Below are 24,080 nucleotides of genomic sequence, written 5' to 3'. Positions count from 1 at the left end.
ATATTTTTCCAGTAAACTGGTTACTAAGACTTATTTTTAAATATGTACCGCTCATTTTGTGTTTTTAAATCCCGATTTAGCACTGGGTGTTGCATATCTCTTGTCTTTAGTTAGTGATATCCAAAATCCACCCACTCCTTGCGATTACACACCCCCCTCCCCAGGCAGGGTTGATATATAAGAAAATGATTACGAGAAGATGATTTCATTAACTTTAGCGGTATTACATCGTGACTACATTTAGGAGCCAAAGAAATATATCACAGTCTCTCGCAGGACATTATAATCAACTAAGCATACATTTCTGGTTATGGAGAAATATCCATCCAGCTATATATTACCATCATATCTTCTTCGGCCAAACTAAAACCCATTTGTGGAAATGTATAATTAATTATGCAGTAAGTAATTCCAGGGAGGCATGAGGAAAATGAAGTCATTGTTTTGCTCTTTTCATCTGATTTGATAATGGAGTGTGCAACTGAAGAGATTTCAGTCCAACAGGCGACGTTTTCACTGCAAGTAAAAAACTATGCATTCCACATGGCGCACACACCCACACACTGTGAAAAGGGTGGAGAAGCTGTGAGTTTCCATTGTGGAACAGGCACATCCAAGAGCATTCCTTCCAATGGCTCTCTAGGTAGTGCTTCGATATGCAACAGCCTGGGGTCAGTGATGCTATAGAGCGGATTCCCACAATGCATTGCTACCGCCCTCCGCACTCTCGACGAGAATGAATGGTTCGAATTTGAGAAAAAGCAAATAATGTTAATCAGTTAAGAACAAATTGTTCTGATTTGTTTCCTTTTACCATCCGTTTCCCAGAGGATCCAAACGCATTGTATCGCAAATGTTAATTCTATAACAGAAATATATGTGTACAATATAATGATTTTGTATGACCTTCCAATCATTTAAATAAACGATTTTAATATCCCACGTAAATTGTTCGTTTTTATGGGACATGAACTAACTATTAACAGTAATACGACGCCTGATATGCTTTTTAGCGTAAGATGAAAGCCGGGAGTACAGGATCTAAATAAATATGTGAAACTTGTCAGCTCAGGACTGGCTTTCCATTTCAGACAACATTAGTCACATTTGCATAATCCTAAAAGCAAAGCTGCACTTGAACAGCGGAAAAGGAATTCAAGGACAGCAGCCATGCCCCCATGTCAGGCATTCTTACCAAACGGCTGGGGCTAATCGGGCTTTGTCCGTCCGAGTATTTGGTTAGAAGATCTTCGCTGGGGAAGAAAAAAAGAAAAGTGGAGGCTTCAAGTGTTGTCGAGACCATAGAGGGCGCTGTCCATCTCTGGACTAACACTGAGCAATCAGTGCTCCGCTGGTGCATATAAAAACTCGAAAGAAGGCATAAAATACCCCTGGTGCTGTGATCCTGCATTGCAAAGGAGGTGTAATAATTCGCAAATATATAAATTGGTATGTAAATAAATGCATTCCATAATAAAAGTACTGTCCGATTTTAAATGCATTTGGTCCAGCCGAAGTATCCCCGCAAAACATTTCAGTAGAAGGTAGGTATGGAAAAATAATAAAGTGGTTATTCATAAACAGCAATGTACCGTAGTATCAAAAGGTCTTTCTGTGGTTGATGAATTTAGACTGCCCTTCTTTAATATATTCTGTAACGTGTTCTAAACCGGAAATGGGGGGCGATGAACGTTACACACTTTTTACCATTTCCATCCACCGTGTAAACAAGAATCTGCCTCGTCGTCACAAAGCTCACGTTTATAACGTCAAATAGTCGGTTTATTTTTGCTGGCTTGCGCAATCGGCCGCGTACAGAGGCGCACTCACCCCGGGGCTCCTGCGTGTCCCTCACCGCACCCCCAGGCCCCAAAACAGGGGGACGCTTTCAGAGAGTTTCAATAAGGCGGTGGGCTTCCACGCGGGCTCTCGTTACTCCCTTACTGGGCAAACATCTCCGCAAAACCAAGAGGCAGTCTTACAGAGCCTTTATTTCAACAAACTGTTTTACATTTACAAATGTATGTCTGCTGTTCCCCACTGGAAGTTAAGTCCGTACAGAATATTTTCAGTCTTCAAAATGTACCCTTAAGATAGTAAAAGCTTAGTTTGGCAATCCTAGTTACTGTACTCCATACATTGGGCAGAACAGTAAGGGTTTAAATGACTGGACACAGGTTCACTTAAGACCGGGTATGTTCTGCAAATACCAATCCAGAGAAAAGCCTTTATTTAACTATTTTCAAGACCTTATACCTGAAATATTATACAAATTAAGAAATGGGTATTCTGTAATTCTTCTGTTAACTGGGTAGAGAAATGTAGAAGTATATGTTTCAATTTGATTACATCAGGAGTAAACTTTATAAGTGGATGCAGGAGGAAACATTACCTAGAGACAATAACTTAGTATTGATTTTTATAGAAGGCAGAGTTTTCGGCTGATGAGCCAGCTTCCAGCAAAACTGCCAGAAGCACAGAAGTGATCGTCTTTAAGGTTTTGCAAAAACTGGCATAAGGAGCAAATCCATGATTAAAAAAAATAAAAAATCAATGCTCCCAAATGTGTAAGTGTTTGTGCTATTGGCTTTTGATCTTGGATACAATAATTTTTAACCTGGGAGTATCTAGTGCCCCCTGTTGGTGTACCTGAAATCTACAGGTGACAGAACACAAGGCTAATTGTAGAACACATAATTTCCCAGGACCTGATGAATTACAGCTGAACTTTAAGCTCTCTGATAGCCTCCCTAGAATTAATAAACTAAAATTAAAATAATATCTTAGTGCATGTACAGTTCATAAAAAAAGTATAAATAAATGAACAAAATAAATTTCATATGTATGTATAACAAATGAATATAAATGACATGCCAAAATGGCCCAAATAAAATAACTGTAGCATCTGTGTGTAAACTGTATGTTAAAAAGTTACTATAAAACAGAGCATAAGCTTTTCTTATTACCACTATGAACTAGCTGGAGACAGTGAGGGTATTATTGTCTGAGACACTTCACTGGCTGTCTTCATTGTGCGTTTCATTGTCTCACGGCGAGTCCGCGCTCTCCGCGGCGTCCAGCCCCCACAAGCAGCAGCGTTACGCACTCACAAAGCCCTCTTTGGTGTAGGCTGGCCGGCATGGCGGTGCAGATGATGGACGACGGCCACTAGGGGGCAGCGTCACCGCCGCTTCTACTCCACCTTCCAGATGGCAACCTTGCCATCCTCGCGGGCGGCACCGCTTAGCACATAGCGGTCCTCGGCGGAGCACAGGGCCTGCACTATGTCCCCGTGCGCCACTAGCTCCTTCTCCACGCTTTGCCGCTCTGGGTCCACCACGTAGATCTTTCCCCTGGGCTTCCCTTGGATCCGCCCCCGACAGCCGACCCACACCTGGGTTTGAACAGCACAGCGTATTTATGGCTAGCAAACCACTGTGTGTAGATCTCTAAACAGCACCACCTTGGATTCCATGCTCAGTCATGGAACGTAAAGTCGCCCTAGACCACTCGAATAGTCAGCGGGAACATTTTCCCTGTTAAATTTCCCTGTGTTTCTAGAATTCTGGGACTCCGTACATTTATTATATTTCACTTCAAGCACAGCTGATTCATCTACAGGCTTGAAGATCGGTTAGCTAGTTTGGCATGGAGTGGGAGGAACGCAACAAATATGGAAAGATGGCGGAGAAGTTTGGGAACCATTGAACTGAAGTACTAAGCAAATCACACCGACTTACACTGAACTGAACTGAACTGATTCTGCATGCTGTAACTTGGAGAATGCATGAATTTCAATAAGCTCTAATGTGAAGATACACATCTAAGCAGACCCTTCATGCTCACCTGGTTCTTGACTTTGATGATGCAGTTGACGCCTGCGCAGTCCTGCAGCTGGATCTTGTGCGCGGGTTCGGACAGATCGCTGTAATGCCACACGCACAGCTCGCCTGCATCTGTGCAGCCAGTCCACAGCTGCTCCTTCTGCAGCGAGCCACGGGCGACGGGACAAAGTGAGGCCGTGAATCAGCAGGCCAAGCGCTGGGCTTTTCAAAATAGGCCAATGTCCTTCTCACATGGAAGGACTCCAAGTTATCCCTCACAAAGACCTCTACTGGACATCACTGTGTGCAGTGTTACTACCACTGACAACCCAAAAGCCCATTTTACATTAAAAACCCTGGCTATTCTGGAATATGGCAGCAGATGGTGTAGCAGTTAAGGAAATGGGCTTGCAAATGAAAACAGTCTAAGTAAATGATTATATATGTATGGTCACACTTTACTTAAGGGGACTTTAATAATGTAGTAGTGCATGCTTACTTAATGCATTAATTAGCCAGTAACTAAGTTTTAGTTATGTACTGATTCATCATTCATTCATTAATCATGACAGTTCATGTATTCCATTCAGGCAATATATTACTCAACAGTTAACTAATTAGTTAATAATGGTACAACTTCATTTGGGGCAAAAATTTATGAACTCATTTATTACTCAAGAACAAATCATGATCTAATATAGGTTTCCCTATGAAATACATAAACCCTCTTGATTGATTAATGATGAAGGTACATGCGATCAGTGCTTAACAAGCACTTAGTTACTGGTTAATTAATGCACTAAGTAAGCGTGTACTACTACATTATTCATGTCCCCTCAAGTAAAGTTAGTTCTTAAATAACCATACCTATGGTAAGTGTTTTAAGCCTCAGATAAAATGAATAAGCAACTAAATTAACACCATGAAAGGAGTAAAAGGACAAGCTGCAGACTTTCGGCCTGGTGAGGGGACACGGTGCGTGGCGCATACCTCCGCGATGTGGATGAAGCAGCTAAAGGCGGTCGGTACACTGCGGAGATAGTCAGGAAGTGACAGGCGGCGGGACACCATTCCACTCCTCTTCAGCTCCAGCACGCAGTCCCTGGCACCTGCCCGAGGGAAATTCCGACTGTTAGCAGCGTGCAGAAACCGTGTTACATGCAGCGGTGAGCAGAATCACTTAGCAACAAAACGCGAAACATAACCAATGTGAGATTCTTGTACCGATGCACTCTCAGTCCAGCTGTGTGCGTAACCTGAAGCTTTAACACATTTTACATTATAACAAATAAGCAGATTCGTTAAACTTAGTCGAAATACACATTCTAAAACTTAGAAAGACACAGAGAAACAGACTCTATACAGGAAGGCTGAAGCTGCAGGTACAGTAATGAAGAAAGGGCTTTATTTCTTGTAAATTGTTTTTTTTAATGATATTCAGTCAAAGTTTCTGCATGGCTTGAGAAAACTTGCAGCGTCCTCAGAAATTGGACAGTGCGGCGGCAGTGGACAGCCGCTGCGGTCACAGTTAGCTGCTCTAATATGCGCCGCTGTGGAAAGATGAGGAGTGGACGAGGGCTTGGGGCCATCAGGGAATTCCCGGAATGGGCCAACGCAGAGGGCCACCACGTGCCAACTCAGCAGTGCTATCGTGTATATAACAAGGAGGAGCCACTGGCTGCACTGTCCCATTACAGTGCGGCTAGGAGAACAAGGAATTCACTGGAATTCCCCATTTAGACAAAACACCGGGGCCACCGCTGTAAGGCTACCCACAATGCTCTGGGCCTCGGTGAGGGGGCAGAACTCACAGCACCACAGCGCTCCACCAGCCAGTCGAATGGACTGCAGCCTGTCGCAGGTGAGCTTGAACTGCTTCCGCACCTGCAGCGTGGACACGTCCCAGGTGATCACCACGCCGTCGGCACTGCAGGAGTACGCCAGAGTCTGACTGCAAGGAACGGAGATTCACAATAAATGACGCGTGCACCAGCGAATCCCGCCATGAATCATGGAAGGTCAGCAGGTTTCCCAACTTCACATCTAGCAACATTAAATCCAGGCTCTTATAATTACTGCGTAGCACAAGGGACATTGTTTTCCATTCCTCTTCTCAGACTGGGGGCAGCACAACAAAATATCTTCCATACACAGGTAATTTATGACAATTTAGTTGGTCAAAAGCAGGAATGGAGAGGGGTTTCTGCTGTCTGTGACATTTAAAGGGGACTAGACATTCACAAGGCTGACAGACAGTAGAGTCTCACGTGAATCTCTGGTCCTTTTCCTCCAGGGCGAAGTCCGTGACCTCACTGCGGTGCTCGGTCAGCTGCTTGTTGCATGACATGCTGTGGGTGTTGATGATGTAAATGACTGAATCCTGGGAGCCAATCCACAACTGATGCTGGTCCACTCCCAGCATGCAGTTCTGCAGATGTACAACACAGGGTTTACAAATCTGATTCTCAGCATTGGCCAGTTCAAATGTGAACACAAACCATTTTACATGGCAATTCACAAACTACCACTAGAGGGAAGCAAAATCCTATATAAAATATACAGCACCACTGGTCACAAGTTACTTAAATTAAACAAGCAAATATGTTAATTTAATAACTTAATTTCATACAGAAGGTTCTCAGTTTACACAAGAATTGCATCTGGAAATGCACATATTTCAAATTTCACCTATTTTTAAATAATTTCCCCTCACTGAAAAATAATACAACGGTAAACCTATGCAATTCTTGTTATTTTGCCACACAAAAAAACACATTTGAGAATATATGGCATTATTGTAAAAAGGCTTATTTTAAACTCCTCATGGCCTGTGGCAGTGTGGCGGCCGGCCCCTACCAGGCGGGAGGTCCCCACTTGGATGGAGCTGTGCCGCACAGACCAACTGGCAGCGTCGAACACCACCACCTTTCCGTTGCTCAGGGCACACCACAGCTTGGGGTTCCCACCTCCCTCTGCGTCTGGCAGGCTCAGCTGGCCTGTGAGCAGAGAAGGGGCTACCTCAGTGAAGAAAACATAGACAAGAACCCTGACCTGTGAGCGTGGATCAAAAACCCAGAGCCCTGACCTGTGAGTAGGGTGACCACCTAATCCATGTCAGGAGGGACACCATGAGCTACAACAGGATTTGTAAACTACCATTTCATACATTTCAATTAAAAGGACCAGGATTTCACTTAAGCACTGGGTTCTTGCCGTATGCTGATTGGTCAGTCTCCTATAATCGTGCATGTGTCAGTAATGTTAATGCGAAACAGCTGGATGAGTCTTTCAATCTAGGAACTAACCAAACATTTTAGCAGAGCACAGAACCCTTTCAGCTTAAAAGTAGTTCGTAAAAGCTGAAGTAGCTCATAGTGTCCCTCCTGACATGGATTAGGTGGTCACCCTACCTGTGAGCGTGGATCAAAAACCCAGAGCCCTGACCTGTGAGCGTGGATCAAAAACCCAGAGCCCTGACCTGTGAGCGTGGATCAAAAACCCAGAGCCCTGACCTGTGAGCGTGGATCAAAAACCCAGAGCCCTGACCTGTGAGCGTGGATCAAAAACCCCGAACCTTGACTCACGGGGGAGACTTACAGTACTCTAAATCTGCCTGCAAGTGCCTCACACTGCACATTCCTTCTGTCTGCCCCATTCAGCGACTCATCCATATGACTGTTCACCACTTCCTTCAGGGAAGCACAGTGATGTGACCTGACTATCCTGGAGGGAATTTACAGCCCGCGACTGGGTCAAACGCCTCAGCAGGGCCCAGTACATTCCCAACAGTACCACTAAAACTCCTCCAGCGGCAGATTACTGGTCATGTGACCTCCTTGGATTACACGAAACAGAGACAAGAAACAGGGTAAATAGTTGTAAAATAAAATACTGTAAAATTACACTTTCTACCTAGTATCAGTCTAGAATTAATTTAACAGCGATTATAGAATTACTGATTCTATGATTCAAGCTTTTTCTATATCATGCAAGTCAGACCAGAGTAGAGATGCTGCTATATCTCTTATGTCTGAGCTGTTATGTTTAGTGTGGTAATCAGGAGTATCGTATTACGCCCTTGAGAAATGGAGGGTTTTGCAGTTTTCAGAACCCTATCACTAATTTTTCATTGTTAAAGTCAATATTTGTTCATAAGGACACACCAGTCATATCTCTAGGTGCTAATAGCCAGTAGACCCAGAGAAATATTCGCTCTTGACCTGAACAAAGATGTGTAACTAATCCTACCTGGAGTGTAGAGTAGGACGTCCACGGCCTGCGGAACCGTCAGGTCCAGGGAGGGGTTTATCTTATGCTTCAAGGTCTCTGAGGTAGTTTTGGGAACCATCACAGGCACTGTTTGTGGGACAGAGGCGGCCATGAGCCATTCTGCTGGCACACGGCGGTCTGGCTGACCTTGGCCAGCACATGTCATAGGTCTCAGAAAGGCAGTCTGTACCTTCCAGTTTCATCTTGTCGAAATACGCCAGCTTGGAGGCAGCGAAGATGGCCTTCTGCGACTGAAGACAGCCGACCACGGCGTCCATCAGGAGAACATTAGTCAAAGCTTGCTGCATGTACTGCGGGTCCTTAAAAAGAAACCATAAAGTGATTCACGCATTTCACAGTGAGGAAGTGGCCAAAATAGAAAGAGTGCTCTTGGATAGGGACTTACAGAATATCCATCAATGGATCAGAAGGGGACATTCCAAATAAATGATGTGGCAGCAGACAATGAAATTCCCATACTTATACTCAGTTTCTGTCAACAGCCAACACACATACAGTTAGGAGGCAAAATCTTTTACCTTGTGGTCGTCCGCCATCTTCCTCCCGGCCCACATTTCCTTGATCATCAAATTCCACAAGTCACACTCCGACTTAAGGTTGGCCTCAAACGTCTCCTTCCTTTGGCTGCTCTTGATCTTCAGAGTCGGGATTCTCAGCAGGAGGAAAGGTGCAGAGGAGATTCTCACATCCTGCAAGAGTTTTTTTTTTTTTTTAAATCAATAAAAGAAAATGCACGGAAACTTGAAAGCAAAAACTGTGATTTCCGGGGTCAGCTGATGGCCGATGGCCTAGCCCACCTCGATGTCCCTGAACTTGGTGATCTCGATGTAACCAAGCCGGCCTTCTGTCAGCAGGAAGATCCTCCTCTGCGTCAGGGCGATCTTGCCCATGCCGTGGCTGGTTTTGACTGAGGACGACAACTTGTAGACGCACTCGTTGGTGTCCAGGTGCCCGATGACCCCGGCAGGCAGGTGAACGTCCTGTGCTTCGGCCTCCGTCTCCTTCCACACGGTGTAGAAGACACGGAACACTTCTGGATCCACCTGTTTCTGCTGACCTTTCGGTGGGCAAGATGTTTATAGCACGGGGGGGGGGGGCAGAGGGGGCAAATGGTTAGCTGGTTCTTGGTCTTGCCAGATATTCCCAAAAGTCAACGATGTATGTATCTGCGTCTTTGACAAATTAGACTATTGTTTTAATCTACTATAGGTCGATCTATTGTTTTCTTCCCGGTTCTTCACTGCAACGTTTCAATTCCACCGCAATTCCGATTCCAACTTAAACCGTCAAGTTCCTAATGTCTTCGTTTCGCGATATAATGGCCTGAGGGAATTTTTTTAGTGTGTTTACAGGGCATGGAGCAAACAGCTACTTACTGCTATTTAACGTGAAGTTGTCACTATTCTGTTACCAACAGATGGGAGAGTATAGAGCGGATGGCAGCCACAGATGTAGGGATTAGACTTATTCCCTGAAGGTTTAAAGAGCCGCGCTACAAACATGCTCAAGCCGTTGCATTTCTGTCTATTGCAAAGCTGCACCGTGCTATTGCATCGATTTTGCATTATCATATATTTTTTAAGCAAGGCACGAAGCATTTTATTTCAATAAAATTTTAAGAGCAGAGGCAAGCGTGTCGCAATGACTGAGCAGTGACTGACCAGACAGACAGGGGGCGCCATAAAAAAAAAAAACAGCGATGCCAAATGAGGGCAGGTCCAAAGCTCTTAGGCATGGGGCAGACAGTGGCACACATAGCATGCCGCATGCTCCGCTTACCATTCCAAGCAGAATCAATGTAAAATACTGATTTGGAAGAAGCCTTCATTGCATCGTCCGCACCTTGCCATTAAGGGACAGTCAAATTAATCTGCCTGTATAGCAGTTACAGGTTAACACAGTATAAACACAACATGTGTATCTGTACGTCTTGCAGAAACAATGTAGTGATTTAGTGTGGACAGCAAAGCTCAACTGATCCACAAGCTACAGTTTTTAAGGAGAAAAACCTGAAATACTCCCAAATACTGTTCCACGAGAACAGAAAACTGCAGAAATGAAACGGCATCAGCGCATGCATTAATATAAGTGACCCCCACTGCTACTGCAAACCTACCCACGGTGAGAGCATCAAAGAGCCGGTTGATGGTCTCGACGTCCTTCATGATTCCGGACTCCTGCACGCGCTTGACGAAGTCCTCCAGCTGCATGTGCTTCTTGGGAAGCTCGAATTTCTTCACGGTGTCATCGCAGCGGCCAGACTGGTCCTTCTCGTGGTCCTTGCGGACCCTGCTGATGAGGCGCTGGAGCTCGGAGCGACGCTCCGCCAGCACCCTCTCCTGCCGGGGCAGCGAGTCGGCCATCATCCTCACCAGCTCGCCGGGGAAGATGTCCGTGTCCATCTTGTAGAGGTTCTGGAAGTCGCACAGGGCTTCCAGTCGCTTGCCCATGGTAGTATTGATGAGGCCACGCAGATAGCGGTACCTCGCCAGCAGGGCTGAGTTTTCGGGGGGGACTGACATCATGGCCCTGTCCAAGTAGCTGATGATGTCACAGTAATACAGCTGCACCCGGTGAAAATCCAGGGGGTCGGGAAAGTCGGGAAGCCTGAAGGTGGTGATGCCTCTTAGTGATGCTGTGGTGGGGGCAGCGGGACGGTAAGTCATTATTATTATTAGTTGTTATTATGCTTGATTAAGGTTTTTATGGTAGCAACTTAATTTTTAGCCTCTGGTAAGTTTCACTACATAAAACATAACAGCCATATAACTGAAGGGTGGTTGCTGCCCTACCGTGCCCCTGGGACGTGTTCCTGACCGAGCCCTGCCTTGGGGGCAGACCCCCTGGGCCATCCTCCCCCGTGTCGCTCATGCCCGCTCCCAGCTTCCTGCTAAAGCGACTCTCGGGTTTGCTGTATTTCTCTGCCATTTCCTGCATCATGGGCCTCCGGGGGGAGTCGAGCATGGCCTTCATTCTGCGGGGAACCCCCAGAGGAATCATTCAGGCACCAGCGACTCTGACTAACAGCGTGAAGAGCGTCGCGCCAACCGTGACGGTAATTAAGTAACAAATAAATCACACTGGCCGGTTCATACAGAGGTGGCCCCCGACTCTTACCTCTGCGACCGCGTGCTCATCTCCAGACGTGTAAAAGCATCCATCTTCCTGTTGAGGCGCTCCTTCAGGAAGCAGTTAAATATGTGTGTCTCCAGAACCTAAGGTTTCGGAGACATGTTGCCAAGAGAAGCGGCAGTGTTCACCACAACTACAACCATGCATTTGCAAACAGGCATTGCACGAAATATTAAATAAACGTGCTCCTTATTTACGACACTCTGCATGTTCTGCTAACCAGCTAGCTAGCTACGATTTTTTGGCACTATTTGCCAGCCATTTATTTAGTTTATGAAACAGCTGGGGGTGGGGGCAGGGGGGCTAGATACGATTTTAAAACCTAGCTATTGGTTAAGTTCTACCCAAACGAGCTTGATGGGCCGAATGGCCTCCTCTCATTTGTAAATTTCTTATGTTCTTATGATTCTGGAGCCTCAGACACAGCACCCCCGGCCCTGACTATGGAACACATCGGAAGCCCAATGTCCTCACCCCCCCTGAACTGAGGGTTAAAGGGGTACCTTCTCATAAAAGGGTTGATCCCGGGGATCTCTGGACTTGAGAAACTCCTCGCTGTTAAACACTCGGTGCTCGTAATTGAGATGATCTTGAACCTCCCTGAGAATACAGACATCCATCATGGAAAGTGAACATGGTGCAGCGCATCAGACCTCCCCAGGGATCCAACAATACTCATTAAAACTGGAGGAATTGGATTCAGCTGCAGGATTCGCAAAAATAATTTAAGCCACGCCGTTGGTAAAAAGTAATCCTTTACAAAGCTTTCATACTATTGACATTTCACGCAGATATGGCCCAGGGATGTCAGAAAGCACTTTGTAAGAGATTTTACAGATTTAAGGACATAAAATGTGTTTTTGTTTGGTTCAGTTTGATTTTCACAGCAACTCAGAGCAGAGATTACGAGACCCACTCCGCATTAGGGCAGGTACCTAAAGATGTTGACCATCAGCTCTAGTGTTATCTTCTGGACCTCTGCGTTCAGGTTCTGCTGCCAAAGCCTCCTCTGTGCCCTTAGGTCATTTATGTCTGTGCTGGTTGCCAGGTGACTGATGTCCAGGTCGTAGTGCATTCTCAGAGCTTCTCCCCTGCGTCGAGAGAGAATTGACCAGCTCAAAATCTGCATTTGCATTATTTTTTAATTCTGCACAGGATGTTGGCGCTTCAACGGTAACCTTCTGCGAGATCAACCGATTAGGCTTTTTTTGATGTTGGTGAATGTAGGTTGTGGTGAACACGTTTCAGCAATAACTGTAATTTCCCCTTCTTGTTTTAGCTGCAGGGTCCTGCAAGATCCCCGTCTTTAACTCACTGCCCTCTTCTGAAGTTTTTGTTGCTTGGATTGACAGCTAACCAGTGGAGAAAACACAATGTAATTCTTCACAAAACATACACCTATGCTTTCGATCAGTTAACTTGGAGCAAAATTTCCTTTGCTTTGACACTAAAGCCAACTTATGACAAAAACAACTTTAATTTCATCCGTTCTATTCATGCATGCTCAAAGACAACCCAAAAAAGGACTAACCAAATTTCTGTATTTTTCCTAAAACGCTTCACTATGCTTTTGTCATTTTCTTTCATTTTTAAACACATTTGCAGACTTTTCACAGTGTAGTACTTTATTTTAAATCAGCATAAGTAAAATGGAAAGGACAGATAGTAACTAAATTAAAACATCGACCAAAAATGAAACCGTTGCAGATCGTGTGAGGAGATGCGTGGAACCACTGGCCTACGTGCAAATGACTGTGGTAGTTATCAGGTGAAGCCAGCAGGTCAGATGCCATCACTTGATGTAAGATCAAACCAGGAAGTCCGGATGAAGCCCCAGACTACTGTCTCCAGGGCAGAGGCCAACACACATGTGGGTCTCTTTCACGAGCAATGAAATCAAAGCCAGCATACTGGAGTTGATGCAGAGTGTGAACCTGAGCACCCAGAGAGTTGCTGAAGGGTGGGGGGGGTGGGCTCGAGTAGCTTGTAGCCAACTGCTAACCACAGGAACTCCCACAAAGTCAGAACCAGGGAGGGAACATGAAGATCAAAGGCGAAGCTTCTACAGAAAAAAGCTAAACTGCTCTCTCTGCTCTAAGGAGAATTACTCCCAGCTTATTCTGAGCGACTAAGGACACACTTCTGCTGTGTCTGAAGTGAAGTGCCTTACTGAAGATCCCCCATTCCACATGGGAGGCCAATCAGAAGGGTCATGGGGGGGACATGTGGATTTCATTAGCTTACAAGCTTATAAGGCCATTTTCAAATCAAATTTACCTCACATAGTACATTTACAGTGGACGAAATGAATAATCAAATAAGGAAAAAACCAGAAGAGGGTCCTTGATCCCTCGGAACCAGACAAACGTGACCCTTTCCTCACCGTTTTATAAAGCAGTCCTCAGCGACGAGGGGGACTTCGGGGATGCCAGTGCTGTCCGAAGAGAAAGACACCACTGTCCCCTCGTCGATGTTTATTAAGATCAGATCATCGGTTTCCTGGTGGAGAAAAACAGGCAATGGGAGCCAGCCTGCTTCTACTGCTTATCTTGCCAGCAGAAACGGTGGAATCTCCCTCCATTTGTTATCAGCAAATGCAGTTTTTGTTTTATTGTCAGGGTAGAGTGACCCGGTGCTTACCGCCGCCACCTCCTCGAAGTGCCGCAAGTGGCAGCCCATGAGGAAAGCAGTCGGCGCCATGATGAAGTCCAGCATCTGCTGCGAGAGGATGGGCACGAATGGGTGCTGCCAGGACAGCGGGCGGATGAAGAGCAAGAAGCAGTGTGCCAACAGGGTGAGGAGGGCCCAGTCCGAGGAGAGCAGCACCACCCGCTGCTCCGTCAGCATGCTGGTGATGACCTGCTCACACACACACACACACCAGGTCATACATCAGGTCACACCACACAGCAAGGTCTGTACATTTACTCTAAACGTAAACACCCTCTACATGTGTGTTCTTCAGGAGAAGGGCTATTAAGCACCAGGACAAGACACTGAAAAATATTGTGTCTTCTACATTCAGCAGTTAACACAACCAGATACCAGCCAGTCCCTACTATGAGCTCAGAACACTGAAACCACACTACCCCACCGAAACCCAACCCACCTGGAGAAGCTGTCTCGGCTTGAAGCACAGGAAGGGAAGGTGAAGATCTAAGTCAATGATAGGTTGCTCCTTGTCCTCTGTGGAGGGCAGGATGATCTGCAGCGGTCGGAGGTTGAACACCTGGGTGTAGGAGGAGCTGGAGGTTAGCGTTGCGTATCTCAAACCGCACAGGACTCTACTCAGAAATCATGCGGAGGGACGGCTCCCCCGTCAACACCTCACCACGTGGAGCTGACCAGGGGGCGGAATGGGCACTAGGGCCAGCCTGGCCGCGAAGTCCTTCACCAAGTCCCACTCAGCCCTCCGGCACGTCTTCAGCTGAGCCATCAGGCTGAGGACGGAAACAGCGGGTGACGTTAATGCCAGATCCAAGCACAGAGAGCGGTGAGAGGCTGGGAGCGAGTGGAGGAGCCCACCTTGACAGGCAGTCCCTGAGAGCGTTGTAGTAGGGGTACTTGGATATGACGCAGATACTATAGGGGCAGTAGAGACTGGCGCCCTTTGGGGATGACCAGGGTCCATTCTGGAACAATTACAAGAGGCGTATAGTGGGTGACCTCATCCTGCTGATAAGCACAAAAACTGCCCCAAAAGAATACAAAATAAAAAGAATAGAGAAAAGTTAAGGAAATGTCTTGTGACGCTTGCCTGGATTGGTTTACAGTACTGGACGACCACTCCATGGGTCCGGTTGCCGAGGACATCAGTGAAAACCAGGAAGTGGTAATGGTCTTCTTGAAAGTCACGCGACAAGTGAAGTCCCTCTGATTAAAAAAAAAGAGACATGGTAAACATCCTCGTCCTTCACAGGAAGGCTAGCCATTGTGGAATTAATCTTTTCCACAACCGTTTTCCAGTTTCAGTTTGAACCATGACGCCTGATTTGGATGAAGGAGTGGCCGATATGGGCAAAACGTCACCTCATGCTCTTTTTGGTTTGAATCACAATCCACGATAGATTTTTAATTATTTTTTTTGTTTACAAGCTAAGCGAATTGGAATGCATTGTGACATTATGGGAGTGGCCAGTAAAGACATCTGTTCGTCGTATGCTTTGCGGTTTCGTGGTGAAGATAGCTACGCATGCCAATCTCGTACAACGCATGCCAATCTCGTACAACGCATGCCAATCTCGTACAACCCTGTTTCCAAAACAGTTCGGATGCTGTATAAAATTCTCAAAGAATGGGACAACATTTCACTTTCAAAACTCCTCAGTTCTCAAATGTTTAGCGTGTTAAACTGTGTAACTTGCATTTCCTTTACAAATGCATCGGCTATGTATAGGCGCTGGAAATAGGCTAATGGCTTCCTGCTCGTGCTCTGGTCTTGCACCTTGTCTGCTTCTCAAACGTGCAGTTTAATGTCACAAGAGAAGACCCGCCATTGTCCTATTCAGAGGACTTCCTCGCTGACTCACCAGGAAAGCAAAGCTGGGGCAAGGCCACCAAGTCGACATTTATGGGCACAGTGACATCCTGCACTTCTGCGTCCGCACTCTTAGCGGTGGGCTCAGCGGGCGCCACGCCCTCGAACCTCTCCCTCTTCTTCTTGATGAAGGAGCGCCGGCGTTGCACCCGAGTGAGGCCAGCCTGGGGCTCCGATTCATTCTCCTTTTTCACGAAGGGAGGAGCGTGCACCTGCAGGACCTCTGCCTCCAGTAAGGGGAGCTCCTTCTCCCTCTCCTGAGAAACAAGCACCATGTAAACAGGCTTGCAGGTGACTATCCAGCAGATGAAATGGTGGTTAACCATTAATAAATGCTTGTTTAAGAAAGTACATTTTTAAGAGAGGAGTCTTGACTTATTTTGCCCCCGTTTACCTCACATATGTCTTTAAGCCTGTCGCTAGAGGCTCCGACCACCACGCAGACTTCCAGAAGACCAGCGGGAAGGAGGTCTGCCATCAGAACGAGGGAGCTGCACGGCCTTCACCAGCCCCCCCTGGACCATGGCCTCGCTCTTTGTGGGTGGAGAGCCAGATGTGCACCTGACGGGAAGAAGATGGCTTGTGATGATGCAAAGGCGCCTACGGTAGACCAGTCAAGCGCGCCGTACGAAAGTAGAAAGTGTGTCTGGGCCAAAGGAACCGAGACGAAAACCAAGAACAGCTGTTCACAGATGGGAAGCATGCCAAGTTTCACCAGCCTAACCAGTTAGTAAGTCATTGACTAAATGCTATAGCAACTAAAACAAATGCCTTAGAGTTTACACTTTCTGAAGGAGTCAAAGTCTTGTGAAGTTCTGTTCGCAGATGCCCGGTGACCTGACATTCATTTAGATCTATATCCCATGATCCTTCATTTTCATAAATTCTGTACCACCTGCAGTTTCTGTTTGCATACTGGACTTTTTGTATGCATGACCATTAGCCTCATATCCAGACATAAGAAGCCAACCAGCCTGTCTGACCATTAGCCTCATATCCAGACATAAGAAGCCAACCAACATAATAAACCAGTACCTGAACTTTCTTAATTCATCTTCGTATACTTTGTTTCTGAAGCATGAAATCAGGTTCCTCTGCTGCCCATGTTTTGGTATGTCTTCTTCCCACATACACCTTTTGAAAATTTCAGAATACAGCCTAATGCAATGGTTCTCAATCCTGTTCCTGCCCCCCCATCCCCTACCAGAATGTTTTCATTCCAACCCTGCCTTAATCAAGGTTTATATGGTCCTTATTAGGCCAATAATTAATGTTGCAGTTGAAAGCAGTGTGGGTTGGAATGAAAACATTCTGGCAGCACCAAGAACAGGACAGAGAACTCTGGTCTATTGCAAGTGCGAGTTTGATGATGATTAATGATTACAACGACGACAACCATCTGTCAGTCAGCACTAGAGACACCTTGTAATCCACTGTCACAAATATGAGTAGCTAAAAGTTTTAAAGTGAGTACGAAAACGGTAAGGAGATTTTGGCAATCCCCGTCGTATTCCTTGTCAAAAGAAATCATGAAGATGCAACATGTCTCAGTCTGATTTGAGCTGTTACAACTGGGATAGAGTATTACTTAATTTGCAGAAAAAAAGCCACAAAAAGCAAACTTCTGAATGGGTTATGCTTTAGAAAAGTACAGGGAAAGCATTTAGCTGTTATGTTCTAAGATCACAGTAACCAAAAGCCGCTGTTATATTATTTAAATCCAGATCTAAATCCAGATCATGCAAGTTGCAACAAAAGAAACTTCAAACGTTAATTCTTTATGCAAATAAAGTTTCCCTAATTCATAATCATTGTCCAAACAGGTAACAGGCCACCAATTATGTCATTTAGTAAGATCTTCTTTTAGTTTAGGAATCGTAGGTGGAAAAGCTTTATTAATACTGTTGGTTCCTTTCACCTGTGGGCCCCGCATGGACGGAAACCTAAACACTGCTGCTTCCCTACGTCACAAGGCCGTCCCGCATTTGGCATGTGGGCCTGTATCGGCGCTAATGGCCTGCGGCGTAGAGCTGCGAGGGAGGGCGGAGCCACGGCTTACCGAATAACCCGACAAGGGTAGTGGCGACACTGCTGGTTGCTGTCACTACAGGACAACAGGGATAACTTGTCATCATTAAATAAGAGGGAAATACAGGTGATGTCAATTTTCAATTCAGCACTCAATGCGTCTCGATCTTACGCCTCATACAGAGAACTAGCCGATATCGTTGTACTGGAAATGTAAGAATCTGTCATGCATACATGTGGGGGGCGCGGGGGTGGGACGCAAAGACATTGACATTACAACAATGACATTACAATGACATTACATTACATATATATGTATATATATATATATATATGTATATATATATATATATATATATATATATATATATATATATATATATATATATATATATATATATATATATATATATATATATATATATATATATATATTTAAACGCAGTATGAAATCTAGCTTTGTCCTGTTCACTTTCCCACGATACCTTGGTGCAGTAAAAAGGTCAAGGGTCCAGATTTTTGGGAATTGCCACCTGAAAATTGAATATTTCATATATGCTGCATTAAAGCAACATTAAGTAAATGTTTAAAGTATGTTCATGCAAATGCACAAGTATAAATAGCACTAAATGAGGAAAAAGAAAAACCACAACAGGTTTACCAAAGACATCTGTTCAACTCTACATTAAGACTGATTTTAATACTTAAAGAGCTTGGTATCTGACTTTGTTTAATTGCTCTTTAGGCAAACAAAAACAGTTTGGAGGGATTTACAGTTCACTATCAAACACTGCACTCCATCATGTCAAACACGGACCTGTGAATTTATACAAGGTCAAAACTGCATACAGAGGCCATAAAAGGTTCACAACCTTTCTCAAAGTTTAGCTGAAGTTACTGTAGGACATGGAGGTCATACCAGTTCCTAAAAGGTCCCCATATCTTTTTACACACAAATATGTAACTCTGAATCATCCGTTCTCAGCAATTATTGTGCTAAAAATGCTGAAATGTAAAAGTGAGAAAATAGAAGTGGTTCGTTTAACTGGAAGTGATCACGGTGTTTGCAGGTTTTCAAAAATATGCATCTGAAATTATTACTGGTAAGAAGGAAGTAGTAGACCCTCCCCAAACGAGAACACAAGCCCTTATATAATCGCGTGGATGACACCTGCAGAGACTGAAGCGCTCTAGATCAGCCTGTCCTAACCCAGTCCTCGGGGACCCCTAGTCGGTCCATGTTTTTGCTCCCTCCCAGCTCCCTTCCAAACAGTCCACATTTTTGCTCCGGCATGGAGCTGGGAGGGAGCAAAAATGTGGATTGTCTGTGGGTCCCCGAAGACCGGGTTGGGAAACACTGCTCTAGATCATACACAGAAAAGCATCCGTTAAGCGGCACAATCGCCGTCCCTGGAAGCTCATTCTTAAATTTCACACACTTAACTCATACAACGTGGGGACTTTTTGCCTCCCCCAGCACCCCACCTAACACATTGCCTGGGACACGACCAGCAAAAGTCACCCTAAAAATGAATAAATAAAGAAACAATCAAACAAGCAGATAAATAAATCAGCACGACAGGTATGACCCCCCCCCCCTCCCCCAAACAATGCGCCAAAACAAGACCAGCGAGTCAGAAAACCTGCTGACTGCTGTCCAGGAAGTGAGTTCCGTGAATGGCTCTCTTATCAGAGGTCGTATAAAATTCGTCAGGCCAGAGAGACCGGCTTTCTCATCAAAGGCTTTCGCCAAACGAACAGCAAGCCTAAACTTTGACCGGGAGCGGGTCTACGACCTACAGTTAATCAGCACAGATAATCAGTTTCTATATCAACATCTAACACACTATATCAAATAAAATTAACAAAACGCAACAGTACAACTTTATCCTGATTTTAAAAAATGCTGAAAACACGAAAATAAACAGTAATAACACAAGGCAACTTCTGCTCCCACTGAAAGAACCAAACAGAGCTAAACAGAAAACATATTTATTCTATTATTTACATGTAAAAAATAGTAATCTTGATTAAGAATTAGTACATAGCATTTTAAAAACCAATGGATTTTCTTTGCAGAGTAAAAAGGAAATTTGACACAATGATATGCATGGGCTGAACTGAAACCAATCACTTCAGCAGACTGAGAATAAGCGGAAAACAAGGCCATTAGCCTGTCTTCTAAGACAGCAAAACTGCAGCCCTCGTTTGCCACTATACTGATACTAAGCGTTGTTTTGTTTGGTGGAGCGTTTGTCGCTGTGTTACATAAGTGAATAGAGAGATGACATCTCACAGCATGTGAAAAACGAGTTTGGTTTCATTACGTTCATCACAAGAAAAAAAAAGGTTTACACAAATTCATACCTGTAACACTACTCATAAAAGTTCTTGTGGCTACAAGTACATTAGCACAAACAGCGTGCTCTGTAACATAATGACAATGGCAATAGTTTCACTGAAACAGAAGCAAATACCATTTCCACTAAGGTATTACTTACTGACTTATTTCACTGGGTTATCAAGATACCAGCCATCGAACATAATGTAAATTCACCAACTGACCAAGGGCTCACTGTCTTAGACGAGAAGACAATGTACTACACACACACACACACACATTTGTGTTTGCACATCTGTTTTGACAAATAACAGATATTTGACAATGGCCATGTTCAAATGGACATGCCCAGTCCCTTGTACTACAGCACGCATATCTTAGGTAAGCGTCATTTAAGCTTATAAAACAGACCTTTTGCGGTTCTTCGCGTTTTTTTGCCATTGTAATAACAACCATATAGTGCTGGGGGAGGAGGGAGGAAAAAATGTTGGAACCGGATGCTTTTTATGACTGGCCGTGAGCTCACGAATCGCAAAGTGTGTTTTTTTTATAAACTAAAACAAACATAGCGAGACAGTGGTTCATTGCCTTCACACTCGCATCCAATCCATTGTGCAGCCAAGCGTTTTGTTTTATGCCCCCGGGGAGCCCCTCACCTTTGTCCAGGATGAGCAGCCGAAACACGAGAATATGAATTTATTTTCCCTTTAGTCTTTACGAGTTCATTCAAACTGCCCGCAGTCACCGTCCGCACAGCATGGAGCGCGTACATCTGTTCCATATTAAAACTGGGAGCCACATCATTTAACCGGAATCCATTTCCTCCCTTCCTGAATAACTACATTTTAAGCACGTATTCCACAGGTAATGGAAAAGGGAAGACAGTGCATCCATTCACAGTGCCTCCTAAGTCTCACAAACAGCTAAACAGTTGGTATCTGTAGCTTGTATAAATAGTGTTGTATAAACATATAGGGTGACCATATTTTGCTTTGCAAAAAAAGAGGACAGCAGGGGCAGGACGCAGAGAGGCGCCTAAAGCAACGCAAATATACACACATAAAGTGTAGTGACTGTAGAAAGCAAATGTCAACTTGAAACGAAGCGAAATTCCTGACATTTCAGGCGATTTTAGGTCCCAATAAAGAAGTCCGGGGAAAAGAGGACGTACGGTCATCCTACATATGAATGAATGTACAGTGTCTCTATACAAAACACAATGCGATCACAGTTCCCAACCGAAGTTTTAAACAAATCGTTCCCTTTTACAAACAGGGACCCCCACCAATCTAATGCCCCGCTGTATCATACATTGGAAGACAGGTCCTTCAAAAACCCACATTTGCGTTCATCTGATTTACGCCGACTGCATTACAGGCAACCGGGCAAAATCATAGAAACATGGACAGCAATACGTGTCGGCTTAAGCTCCGCGTTTTCCGTCATCCTCTACACGAGCGTCAGATTTAACAGTCCTGTAACCTGACCAAATTAACTATTTTAAAGTTTATAATAACGTGCATGTTGCTGTTGCGTTACCGCTCCTCTCTTAAATCTAAATTGCCACCAGAATAATAATCTGGATTACTCTCAATGCTGTAATAACGCTCAAACTTAAGTCGTATAACTGATCACCTGTTTGTTACGGTTTCCTCGTCGTTAGGACCTGGAAACAGGCGAAGGGGAGAAGCAGAAGAGCCGCCGGTGACTGTAGGACAGAGCCGCTCCGCACAGCGCTGCGCTGGACCGACTGGGCTCTGCGCTCCTTCCTGTATCCGCAACCTGCGCAGACCCACCCACTCAGGCCGCGGCAAAGCAGCCGCTTCGGCTCACGCTTAAAAACCTGATTGCATGGTAAACTTACAATGCTTGGATCACGCGTGAAGATATTTACAGATTATTATGGTGCAGAGACGTAAAGGAATCTGAGCTTAATAGTTTTTGGTAATAGGACATCATGAACTAATGGCAATGCGTGGCAGTGATACTGTGCTGCCATCTGCTGCGTAAATAAGAGGAGTGCAATCGGGTTTTAAACGCTTGAATTTTTTACAAGTTTGAAACTTTTAAACGCAATATCCGTTTGTCATGTGTCTGGGCGACTCTCCTACTCTGTATAGAAAGCTTCTTTTGTTTGTATGATATAATTACAAAGTAAAGGAAAAAGATTTCTGCGCATTCTGTGTCGTTTTTCTCTATCTTCAATTGGCATGTGTGTGTGTAGGAACGTAGTCTCGCAGACTACGAGGAGTAGAAGTTGTCCGACTTGGCTGCAGTCAGTTTATACTCCACCCCTGTAGCCGCCGGCAGATGGCGTCACGTCAGCTACAGACAAACCTAAGCCCACGTCGAACGCACCCATTAATTGAAATGGTTTAGTTTAGTTTGCAAACCCTGTCCTATCTCATAGCGTCCCCCTGACAGGGATTAGGTGGTCACCTTAGGTGGTGCCCTATACCCTGGATTATTGCCTACTTTGTGTCTGTGGCTTCTGGAACAGACTCTGCATAGGATAATTAAGTGGGTATAGAAGACGGATGAATGTAGAAGTCAAATAGGAGGAGAACGCAGGATTTCACACACAAAGTATTCCTGAACCAAGCAATGTATTAAAAAGTCTGGTATGTCAGATCCAGTCTTGGCGTGTATCAGGTTCAGTACTACTGTGGTGGCATAGGTGGGCGATCCTGGTCGTGTCCAGATGGAACTCGCCCATTCAGCATTCACTGCGAGCAATACGATAAAACAATTGCGTCTGAGAAGTATGTGTGTAAGTGGCTAGATCAGTTGGGCAGAATCTGCTGTACTATGCTGCCTGCATCGTGCTGGTCAGAGACGGTTGTATTTATGAGACCATGGCGTGGCGCGGTGACATAGCACCCTCTCCTGGCGGACCTGTGCATAGTTCAAAATGAGATTGGAAAAGTCGTGTAAAGCAGGGTTTAGCCTTTCTCACCACAAGGTCCGGCTATTGATACTTTTATCATCGACATCCGAAAATGTTTTAGTTTTTTTTTTTTTTTTTGCGGCGGCCTATCTGAATTATTATTCGAGGAAAAGGTGTTAGAAAAACGGTTTCTCTGTATAAGGGGCATTCCACCGGCTTTACTGTAAAACTATTTCCGGCAAATATTCAATTTATAAGCCATTTAGTTATGGGGCTCTCGTTTTCAAGGACCGACTAATAAATTAATCAACCACATAATAAATACATAATAAGCTGAGATAAGACCTGGCAGAAAGCACATTTTGATAAAATTTGAAGATTCTCTCCTTGTCCAGTAGATGGCGGACGTAGACTGTAAATATGACATTTACAGCTAAGCTTTTCAATCGAACTAATGGTGTTACTACTGCAGTTTTGTCCTTAGTCTTTGAAAATCTGTTTTAAGATTTCCTATTACAAGTAACAGACAATGAGTTAATAAAATAAATATCTTCGGAAGGAAATCAATAAAACGTTAAACGTCTGAATTAAATCAGTTCTAAAGATAGATCAAGACGTAAGAAAAAGTTATCAAAACCTGTCAGTTTTTTTAAAATAGAGATATTTCGTTTTTTTAACCTTACAAAATTTTGATTTGGAAAAACTTGCGGTGAAAAGGTAGTGAAACCTCTCCACAAATATATGAAAAAAGTAAGCATATTACATGGTTGTAGCTGCTATTATAAATTTACACAAAGTAATAATAATAACACCATGTAACAATACTAGTTAATGCAATAATATAATCCGTCAACTATACTAGCTAGTTAACGTACATAATTAGGGTTCTGGATTCTAACTCGTTCCCTATCTTAAAATGGAAAAAGAAACCTTTCGTATGTATTTATGAATGGGAGAGGAGTGTGTGCAATTTACATGATAGATATTGAATACATTAAATAATCAAAATAACAAATAGGCCTAGTTGAATATTTCTCTCAA

The 24,080-nt window shown here is 44.4% G+C and overlaps 1 protein-coding gene across 3 annotated transcripts; it reads right to left on the bottom strand.

The window, feature by feature from the left end:
* Positions 1-1,973: 1,973 nt before the first annotated feature.
* On the bottom strand, positions 1,974-21,965 carry dennd3a (DENN/MADD domain containing 3a). Of its 3 annotated transcripts, XM_023812029.2 has the most exons (25): positions 21,788-21,960; positions 16,178-16,344; positions 15,776-16,040; positions 15,004-15,119; positions 14,772-14,878; positions 14,578-14,686; positions 14,356-14,475; positions 13,887-14,105; positions 13,630-13,745; positions 12,182-12,337; positions 11,750-11,846; positions 11,232-11,329; positions 10,907-11,088; positions 10,231-10,749; positions 9,894-9,956; positions 8,912-9,171; positions 8,633-8,803; positions 8,284-8,413; positions 8,073-8,180; positions 6,681-6,820; positions 6,092-6,252; positions 5,636-5,775; positions 4,815-4,933; positions 3,847-3,984; positions 1,974-3,394 (listed from the first exon to the last, which is right to left on the bottom strand). In XM_023812029.2, exons 2-25 carry the CDS (start codon positions 16,259-16,261, stop codon positions 3,194-3,196), a joined length of 3,819 nt encoding a protein of 1,272 aa, XP_023667797.2. In that variant the 5' UTR covers positions 16,262-16,344; positions 21,788-21,960; the 3' UTR covers positions 1,974-3,193. The 3 variants fall into 3 exon arrangements, 2 of the variants coding, with proteins under 2 accessions (XP_023667797.2, XP_023667800.2); XM_023812032.2 differs by lacking the exon at positions 9,894-9,956 and having other exon boundaries at positions 21,788-21,959; XR_002838287.2 differs by lacking the exon at positions 1,974-3,394 and having other exon boundaries at positions 5,709-5,775; positions 21,788-21,965.
* Between the last annotated feature and the right edge of the window lie 2,115 nt (positions 21,966-24,080).

The sequence above is a fragment of the Paramormyrops kingsleyae genome, chromosome 23 (assembly GCF_048594095.1).
Source record: "Paramormyrops kingsleyae isolate MSU_618 chromosome 23, PKINGS_0.4, whole genome shotgun sequence".
NCBI lineage: Eukaryota > Metazoa > Chordata > Actinopteri > Osteoglossiformes > Mormyridae > Paramormyrops > Paramormyrops kingsleyae.
Note: the sequence above shows the minus strand (reverse complement) of the source record. Positions and strands in the feature narration are given on the sequence as shown.

Bases quoted from the DNA above. Each gene is read 5' to 3' on its own strand.
- dennd3a (XM_023812029.2), bottom strand. From the start codon at position 16,261: ATGGCAGACCTCCTTCCCGCTGGTCTTCTGGAAGTCTGCGTGGTGGTC. The intron at 14,476-14,577 runs GTGAGGTGTTGA...TCCTACACCCAG, and splicing joins CCCCTGGTCAGCTCCACGTG to GTGTTCAACCTCCGACCGCT. The intron at 6,821-8,072 runs GTAGGATTAGTT...CTCTGCTCACAG, and splicing joins CGTCCTACTCTACACTCCAG to GCCAGCTGAGCCTGCCAGAC.